Raw genomic sequence first — 10,000 nt, 5'->3', positions numbered from 1 at the left:
TGTGTAGCAAAGGTTCGGGGCTTGGGAGGGAGGGGGAGTAGAGGATGGGAGAGAGGGGGGGTAGGGGTAGAACGGGGGGAGGGGTAGACAGTCTTACGTCATTAGTTCAGGTTAGATCAAGTTAAGTTAAGTTAGGTTAGGTTAGGTTAAGTTAAGTTTCTATATTCATTCTGGTGACTATTTGGTGATTTTCTACAGCTTCAGAAACTCATGTGGGGGATTAAAATAGTGAAGACTGTGGGCCATTAATTTTTTGCCCTCCATACACCCTTAAAATGTCAATAAAATGGTCTAATGGTACACAAAACTCAAGGTAAAAATGTGTCCCAGTACTGAAAGGGTTAAAATAGTGAAGACTGTGGCCCATTAATCTTCTGCCCTCCATACACCCTTAAAATGTCAATAAAATGGTCTAATGGTACACAAAACTCAAGGCAATAATGTGTCCCAGTACTGAAGGGGTTAAAATAGTGAAGACTGTGGCCCATTAATCTTCTGCCCTCCATACACCCTTAAAATGTCACTAAAATGGTCTAATGGTACACAAATCTCAAGGCAATAATGTGTCCCAGTACTGAAGGGGTTAAAATAATGAAGACTGTGGCCATTATAGTTATGAGTCAGTATTCTCAGTATTTCCACTTTCCATCGGTCAGTTTGCCATTGTTTCGTCTTTCCTCAGTCTCTCATTACACAACCTTCCATTTTCTTATCTAAGGTATTAAAAACGCTCTTCTCTCTCCCCACGACTGTTTTCCAAGGCCACAGAGATGACTAGAGGGGTTTCCAAGAGTGTTTCCTCATCTTATATTATACCCGACCAGCTTTCCCGTCTCTTATATACAAAATAACTCAATAAACGGTCTAAATACTATTCTTAAGCCGCTCGTATTTCATAGTAGTAGTAGTAGTAGTAGTAGTAGTAGTAATAGCAGTAATGGTTGTGGTGATGACAGATTACACATGCACAAACTTGGAAAAGAAAATAATTAATACACACATACACACACACGACATTTACTAAACCTTCACCACACCTGCACGCATCTTACAAATACTTAAAAAAAATAATAAAATACCCCATAAGTTGCTCATAAGGCTCATATTGTTACATATCGCAGAATTTGAAGGGAGACTAAACTAAATAACCTCCCATTTTGACGCTTTGTGGTAGACATTACATAGAAAACCAAACACTGAAAGGAGAGACTAAATTAAAACACTGTCCTTCACTATTGTTTTATCATTGCTGCTATTTACTCCCCTATTTTTCCGATTTTCTTACTCCTTCTCCTGTCTACAATGCAAATAACACAATAACAATAATAACAACAATAACAGCAGCAAGGAAAACGAAGCACGGGTGAGGGGAGACTAAATTAAAGTCTCCTCCTCCTCTTCTATTTCTACTTTTCTTTCTCCTTTTCCTCCGATCCACACTACACAATAACGCAACAACAACAACAACAGCAACAACAACAACGACAACAAAAGCAAGCAATGACAAGCAAGATTCAAACACACACACCCCCACTTCACGCCACACACACACACACAAACACACACACTCGTTACACACTCTCTCTTCACCAACTGCCGCTTATCTACAGACACATTAGCCCAATAGTGTGCTTGTTTCACCCGGGAACGATGCTAAGGACGATATATATTGACGAGGAGACACACTGGGGGGGGGCAGGGCGGGAGGGTGTTGCTTTGATGATGTCACTCACACATAAACACTTTCCACACCGTTGTCTCATTACCACAGCTGAAAACTTGACCCTTTCTGAACTTATAGGAATAGAAACACTTCACTGCGTTCACTTTCATCCACCAATTGTCTCACCCCCCCACCTCGGTCCCCGCCACGGCCCCCAACCCCAGCCCGCCTCACCCCTGCTACCCCACTCGGAGCTGGTTTCAAATACTTTTTCTCATATTTTCCTAACTCCATTACTCGGTGTTTGTGATCCTGTTTTTTGGTTTCTATAAATGTTTTGTTGTCTTTGAAGTGTTTTCCTTGCCTCGTTTGGGTAAATATGTGGCGTTTAGTGGTGTTTTATGGCGTAAGTTTGAGTCTTCCCAACAGTCAAAATTTCCATCTCCACATTTTGAGCTTTTTTATTTCGAGCTCTAACTGGGCCTTTATGGTACCAAAAAATCGTCTGTCCTCTTTTAAGTGTGAAATCAAGCCATTGAGTCAAATATGTGGACTTTGAAGTGGTGTTTATTCCTCTTAAACGTAACTTTTATATTTTCTTTTTTACTTGATCACGTTTGTGGGTCACGGTCTGACTCGTTGTAGAATGCCTCAAAAGACACCTCAGACTCTGTAGAGTGTGTTGAGATACTCGCCGAGTGAAAATGGCTTGACTTGACAAGAGTTTTTAATGAGTTTAGATTTTAATGCTTTTTTTTACATATTTATCTATTCATTCGTTCACTTCTGGTTGTAGCTAACAGTTAGACGCCTGGGAAGGGAGTTTGTATTGTCTAATATTTTTCGAAGGCAAGATAAAGTCGAACTGGCTGGACGTTTTGGCAGTGTTATAAGTGGAAATGTTTTTATACTTTAATAATAATCAACTTACACATTTATTTCAAACTAGTCAGGCTGGAGGTGTTTTGATTTTGTGGATATTAATTAAAGTATCTATTAATTCATAAAATATCAAGCATTCGAGTCTGGCTTCGTTTTTTCTATAAGTCGATTTTAAAATGAGTTCCGTTACGAGCGTAAAATCACCAACCGACACCAGCCCACTCGCCGGCCCAGAGGTGTGACGTCATCAAGTGGGCGGGGCTTGCCCTGCTGTCGTCTGCCGTCTGTGTTTGGCTAATATTTGGCACACTTTGCACTGTTTCCTGCCACTGTGTCACTAAATGGGGCCACATGACTGTGCTTGGCTATCACATGTTTAGCTACAACTGTCACTGGCGGGTGTCGGTGTGGTGAAGGCTTAAGTGAGGCAGAATGGTGGTGGTGGTGGCGGTCTCCACCTCAACACTAGCACTTGACCCTCCTTGTTGTGAGCGACAGGGAATTATCACAATGAGCAACACTATCACACACACCGCCCATCACCACATCACACAGTACAAACTCCCTGGCTGGACAAGTGTTGTGTGGGAGGGAGGGTTGGTCACCTACCAATGTTACAGTGTTGCTGGCCGTCAGTAGCAGCAGCTCCTGGCCCTCCCTGCCAGGCACCAAGCTTGCACCAGAACACACACAGGCAACACCGAACAGAGGACCGTGTCACCATCCTGATCAGCGTAAATCCATGTAAAATAAAGCACCAGCCGCCCACTGCCGCCCACCATCACCCTGTCTCTCAAACTGCCGCCACCTTCCCCTCTCCCACCCCGGCTGTCTGCGCGCACCGAGGCAAGGCAACCCACAATGCACTAATTCCCACTTCACTAACATTGCGCCAAACACACACAAAAATAACAATCATAAATAAATAGATAAATAAATTAATTAATAAATAAGAGACATAAACACGTCAAATTCAATTATTAGGCATTGTTATTGTGTCATTGTATCCACTTCTACATTAAAGAAATTGGGTGACTACGAGAGAGAGAGAGAGAGAGAGAGAGAGAGAGAGAGAGAGAGAGAGAGAGAGAGAGAGAGAGAGAGAAGTGGTGTAGACAGGAGGTGAAGAGGAAAAATAGTTGTCAAACGGTGGAGGAGGAGGAGGAGGAGGAGGAGGAGGAGGAGGAGGAGGAGGAGGGGCGTTGGGAAGACGAGGAGGAGGAGGAGGAGGAACAGAGAGGTGTGGGGAAGAGGTGGAGAAGGAGGACGAGGAGGAGAAGGAGGAAGAGGATAAAGACAAGGACGAGGATGAAGACGAAGACGAGAAAGAAGAAGAAGAAGAAGAAGAAGAAGAAGAGTAGACAACAGGACGAAGAGGAAAAGGAAGAAGAAATAGAGAGAGAAGGAGATTAACTAACAGAAACACATAAATTAGATCGAAGCATCACGATTCGCACGCACAAAACGAGAACAATGATAAAAGAAATGAACCAATAAGAATATGCCTCTCTCTCTCTCTCTCTCTCTCTCTCTCTGTGTGTGTGTGTGTGTGTGTGTGTGTGTGTGTGTGTGTGTGTGTGTGTGTGTGCTTTAAGTAAGAAAAGAAAGAAATAAAGAATAAATAAAAGAATGAAAGGAGAGGAGAAGAAATTGAGAGAAAGAAGAGAAAGAGAATGAATAATAGAACTCTCTCTCTCTCTCTCTCTCTCTCTGCTCAAAATTGTTCTCTTTCCTTTCACAATCTTTTTTATTTTCATTTTTTTTATTTCATTATTATTATTATCATTATTATTATTATTATTATTATTCCATTTTCTTTTCATCTCGTTTTCTTTCCCATCTTCCCGTTTTCTATCCGCATATCGTCCTTATTTATCCTTATTTGGCAACCTTTCACACGCATCACATTTACCGAGAGAGAGAGAGAGAGAGAGAGAGAGAGAGAGAGAGAGAGAGAGAGAGTAATAATAAAAACGGTTTTATAACATGGGGTACTAAAATAAAGAGTTATCAGTTCTTATCATGCTCTTTTATGGTCATTGAGAGAGAGAGAGAGAGAGAGAGAGAGAGAGAGAGAGAGAGAGAGAGAGAGAGAGTACTACCTAATTTAATCTCCTTTCATTACCTCTAACAAAATAAAATAAATAAATAAATAAAAAAAAAACCGCGCAATGGAACACACATTCTAAAATAGCGAAAAAAAAACGAAAAAAAACGAAATAAGAGCAAATAAGACGAAAAACAAACCCAAAACCTCAACATTTCTTTATTTTCCTTACTTTATGACCCAAGAGAGCAATCCTACCTGTAATAAAGCGCCCAGGTACGATATAAAGCTATTTTTACCTTACCTAACCTTGCCTTGCCTTCCCGACCATTTTCCCGCCAAAACTGCTCAGCCCGCCCAAACCGCCCAATCGTTCCCGCCTCTAGCCCAACTCACTTCCATTTCCAGCCCAACTAGAGAGAGAGAGAGAGAGAGAGAGAGAGAGAGAGAGAGAGAGAAAGAAGGAGTAATATTTCGACATGTCAGCAAAATCTCTCTCTCTCTCTCTCTCATTAAAAATATGTGTACGTTCATATATTTTATTGATTTTTACTTATTTCTAGTCAACAATTGTCATAAAGCACGCACGCACACACACACACACACACACACACACACACACACACACACACACACACACACACTATATTATTGTTAAAATGTGTGTGTGTGTGTGTTTTTTAAATTATTGTTTTTATTGCTATCTTACTTATTAATACTGAGAAACACACACACACACACACACACACACACACACACACACACACACACACTCTCTCTCTCTCTCTCTCTCTCTCGGTGGAAAAATATATAAAAACAATTGAAAAGATTATTATATTTTAAATCTTTTCTATAATTTGAGTTTTTTTTTGTAGCTAATTGTAGTAAAAGTGTGTGTGTGTGTGTGTGTGTGTGTGTGTGTGTGTGTGTGTGTGTGTGTGTGTGTGTGTGTGTGTGTGTAATGCTGTCTGTCTTTCTGTCTCTATTTGTCTGTCTGTCTGTCTGTCTGTCTGTCTATCTGTCTGTCTGTCTGTCTGTGTGTCTGTTTGTTTGTATGTCTGTCTGTGTATCTGTCTGTCTGTCTGTCTGTCTGTGTGTGTGTGTGTGTGTGTGTGTGTGTGTGTGTGTGTGTGTGTGTGTGTGTGTGTGTGTGTGTGTGTGTGTGTGTTCTCTCACTCAAACACACTAACAAGTAAGGCATTTGATTCTATTTAGCGTCAATGGAAATACATTTAATATATTTCCATTTCCCTTGATCTTATTTTAGCGTGTTTTTTGTAACTCAGCGATTGTAGAGATAAATTATAGTGTTTTTTTCCCGTTTTCTTTACTTTTTTTTTATCTATTCCTAGTAACAACCTGCGGTGTTTGGAAATACTATAAATGTTTGGAAATAATTTGTGTGGAGATAATTCGTTTGGAAATAGTCTATGTTTGTTTGGAAATAACTGAAATGTTTGGAAATAGATTGTGTGTTTGGAGATAACTGGAAATAATTGAATCGGAGTGTGTTTGGAAATAATTTATGTGTTTGGAAATAGATTAAGTGTGCTTGGAGATAACTGGAAATAACTAACTTGTGTGTGTTTGGAAATAACTTAAATGTTTGGAAATAATTGATGTGTGTTTGGAAATCATTTATATGTGTTTGGAAATAACCTAACTGACGGTGTTTGGATATAACTGCAGTGCGTTTGGAGATAACAGGCGGTGTTTAGAAATAATTGACATGGCTGTGTTTGGACGGTGTTTGGAAATAACTTAAGTGTGTTTGGAATTAAATGAACTGGCGTGTGTTTGGAAATAAATCAAAATAAATCTAGGAATATATACAAAACAATATATTCAACTGTGAGGAATCTCAATATATACAATAAATAATAATAATAATAATAATAATAATAATAATAATAATAATAATAATAATAATAATATAACAATAAATAATAATAATAATAATATGTACAGAGAGAGAGATGAGAGAGAGAGAGAGAGAGAGAGAGATGAACAAAAATAAGAGAGAGAGAGAGAGAGAGAGAGAGAGAGAGAGAGATAGAGAGAATGAGCAAAAATAAAGAGGAAAAGAGAGATAGAGATAGAAAGAAAAGACAAAAAGAGAGAGAGAGAGAGAGAGAGAGATAGAGAGAGAGATGAACAAAAATAAAGAGGAAAAGAGATAGAGATAGAAAGAGAAAGACAAAAATAAGAGAAGAGAGAGAGAGATGAAAAAGAAGGAAAAAAAAGGGAAAATATTGATAGACAAGCTAATAAAGAAGAGAAGAAGAAGAAATAGTGATAAAAACAAACACACAAACACACAAAAAGGACAAGAAAAATGAAAAAAAAAATATATAAAACAAGATTATAAAAAAAACAAGAAAATGAAAATGAAAAAATCAAATAAATAAATAAATAATGAAATGAAAAAAAAAAATAAAGAAATTAAAACAAGTTAAAAAATAAATAAAAAAAACAGAAAATGTAAGAAAACGAAAGAAAAATAAGAAAAATAAGAAAAAAAGGAAAAAAAAGGAAAAATATCATAAAATATAAGAAAATTAAGAAAAATTGAAAGAAAAATAAGAAAAAATGAAAAAAAATGAAAAAAAACATACAAAACTATATAGTGACCATACAGTGACCATACAGACCCCCACTGAACCATCCACCAACCATTCTCCCCTTAAAAAAAAAAAATAAATAAAAAAAAATATATAAAAAAAATCTCAAAAACTAAAAAAAAACTTAAAACAAAAAACTCAAAAACGAAAAAAATTAAAAAAAGTAGAAAAAATAATAAATAAATAAAACGAAAAAAAATAAATAAATAAAAAAGAATAAAAAACATACAAAAGACCATACAACGACCATACAGACCCACCATTGAACCATCCACCAACCATCACCCTTAGAAAAAAAATCAAAACAAAAAAAACTCAAAAAAAAAAAACTAAAAAAACTCAAAAACTTAAAAAACCATACAAAAAACCATACAATGACCATCCACACCCACCATTGAACCATCCACCAACCATCCAGGCACCCCTCACATCCGCTGCATTGGCCGGAGCCCCAGGATGGCCATACCAGCAGCCAGGGTGTGTCGAGCGGCCAGGAACAGTGCCAGCCTTGCCTGTGCCACCTCCTTATTGGCACCCTTGATTTGCAGTTCCTTAAAGGCGCCATTGGTAACACTGCTGTGAGAGAGAGAGAGAGAGAGAGAGAGAGAGAGAGAGAGTGAGAGAGGGGAGAGAGAGAGAGAGAGAGAGAGAGAGAGAGAGAGAGAGAGAGAGAGAGAGAGAGAGAGAGAGAGAGAGAGAGAGAGAGAGAGAGAGAGAGAGAGAGAGAGAGAGAGAGAGAGAGAGAGAGAGAGAGAGAGAGAGAGAGAGAGACTGATAACAACACTATTATTACCAACACAGTACCACAGATAAGAAAATATTGCCACCACCACCACCACCACCACCACCACCACCAATAATAAAAGAGAGAGAGAGAGAGAGAGAGAGAGAGAGAGAGAGAGAGAGAGAGAGAGAGAGAGAGAGAGAGAGAGAGAGAGAGAGAGAGAGAGAGAGAGAGAGAGAGAAATAGAAAAACTGGAGGTAAAAATATTGCAAACCAAAGATCAAGTTATAAAATCCAGAAACACACACACACACACACACACACACACACACACACACACACACACACACACACACACACACAGGTACGTACCACAGTTTGAACAGGTACGCCAGCAACACACAGGCCTCTAATTCATGGTAAGTCTCCACCAATACTTCGTCAAACCTGCAACACGACAAGAACACAAAAGTAACACAAACAGAGAAGCTGCAATAGGCTGTGTTGTTAGGCCTACATGTGGAAGCCTTGCTATGAGCCAAGCTATCAAATTCCATCTATTATCTCCAGCCATACATTTCCATAATCTCCTTTTAACCCCTTTGGTACTAGGACGCATTTTTACCTTGAGATTTGTGTACCATTAGACCATTTTATTGACATTAGGAAGGGTCTATGGAGGTCAGAAGATTAATGGCCACAGTCTTCACTATTCTAACCCCTTCAGTACTGGGACACATTTTTACCTTGAGATTTGTGTACCATTAGACCATTTTATTGACATTAGGAAGGGTCTATGGAGGGCAGAAGATTAATGGCCACAGTCTTCACTATTCTAACCCCTTCAGTACTGGGACACATTTTTACCTTGAGATTTGTGTACCATTAGACCATTTTATTGACATTAGGAAGGGTCTATGGATGTCAGAGGATTAATGGCCACAGTTTTCACTATTTTAACCCCTTCAGTACTGGGACACATTTTTACCTTGAGATTTGTGTACCATTAGACCATTTTATTGACATTAGGAAGGGTCTATGGAGGGAAGAAGATTAATGGCCACAGTCTTCACCATTTTAATCCCCCACATGAGTTTCTGAAGCTGTATAAAATCACCAAATGGTCACCAGGAATGAATATTGAAACACGTCCTGGTACTGAAGTGTCAAAGTGTCCCCACTGACTCACCCATCACCATAATGAAGGAAATAATTTGAAATGAAAACAAAAAATAAATGTAAAAAAAAAAAAATATATATAAACAACAAGAAAATAAGAAAAAAAATAAAAAGAAAAAAGAAATAAATAAAAATAAATAAAAATAAAACAGGAAAAAATAGAAAAAATATATAAACAACAACAACAACAACAACAACAACAACAACAACACCTGACAAACACACACCTGGCAATTTCCCTGACAAGTGCCAATGCCTGCGGTTCGACCAGTGGCGCTGTGGTGACCCGGGCTGGTGCCGCACCCCACAGTGCTGCTCCAGGCTCACCAGGCGACAGTGGAGGTACTGCAGCTTCACCCCTGTGTCACCTGTTGCCTGGGGGGGCAGTGGGGGGGCGATGGGGGGCAGGGACGGGGGAATGGGGGAGATTTTTTGAGGTTAGTTTAAATGTTAGGAATTTTTTTTTTTTTTTTCTTCTGTTAATATTCTGCCTTTCTTTCTTTCTTTCTTCTCTTCCTCTTCCTCTCCTCCCATCTTTTTCCTCCTCCTCCTCCTCTTCTTCCTCCTAATGTCTCATCTTCCTTCCTTCCTTCCTTCTCCTCCTCCTCCTCCTTCTTCTTCTTTCCTTCCTCCTCCTCTTCCTCCTCCTCCTCTTCTGTCCTATCTTTCTCCTCCTTCTCTTCCTCTTCTGTCAGTATTTTTACCCTCTTCCTCCTCCTCCTTTTGTCACAATTTTCCTCCTTGTCCTTCCTATCCCCTTATTCAAGTTCTACATCCTCCTCCTCCTCCTCCTCCTAATGTCCTTCCTTCCTCCTTCCTCCTCCTCCTCCCCATTTTTATTTTTTCTCCTACTAATATTTCACCCCCCCTCTCCTCCTCCTCCT

The 10,000-nt window shown here is 39.2% G+C and overlaps 2 protein-coding genes across 2 annotated transcripts in view; both read right to left on the bottom strand.

The window, feature by feature from the left end:
- LOC123498666 (tachykinins-like) overlaps positions 1-3,333 on the bottom strand; it is a 52,765-nt gene extending 49,432 nt beyond the window's left edge. The window contains exon 1 of the mRNA XM_045245996.1: positions 3,155-3,333. The gene's annotated coding sequence lies outside the window, so the exon portion shown is untranslated. The remainder of the gene's footprint in view (positions 1-3,154) is intronic.
- LOC123498662 (probable arginine--tRNA ligase, mitochondrial) overlaps positions 1-10,000 on the bottom strand; it is a 25,634-nt gene that overhangs the window by 8,558 nt on the left and 7,076 nt on the right. The window contains 4 exon segments of the mRNA XM_045245988.1: positions 7,606-7,789; positions 8,310-8,384; positions 9,344-9,404; positions 9,407-9,491. Coding sequence (XP_045101923.1) covers positions 7,639-7,789; positions 8,310-8,384; positions 9,344-9,404; positions 9,407-9,491 — 372 coding nt within the window. The 3' untranslated portion in view covers positions 7,606-7,638.

This window comes from Portunus trituberculatus, chromosome 7 (assembly GCF_017591435.1).
Source record: "Portunus trituberculatus isolate SZX2019 chromosome 7, ASM1759143v1, whole genome shotgun sequence".
In the NCBI taxonomy this organism is placed as follows: domain Eukaryota; kingdom Metazoa; phylum Arthropoda; class Malacostraca; order Decapoda; family Portunidae; genus Portunus; species Portunus trituberculatus.
Note: the sequence above shows the minus strand (reverse complement) of the source record. Positions and strands in the feature narration are given on the sequence as shown.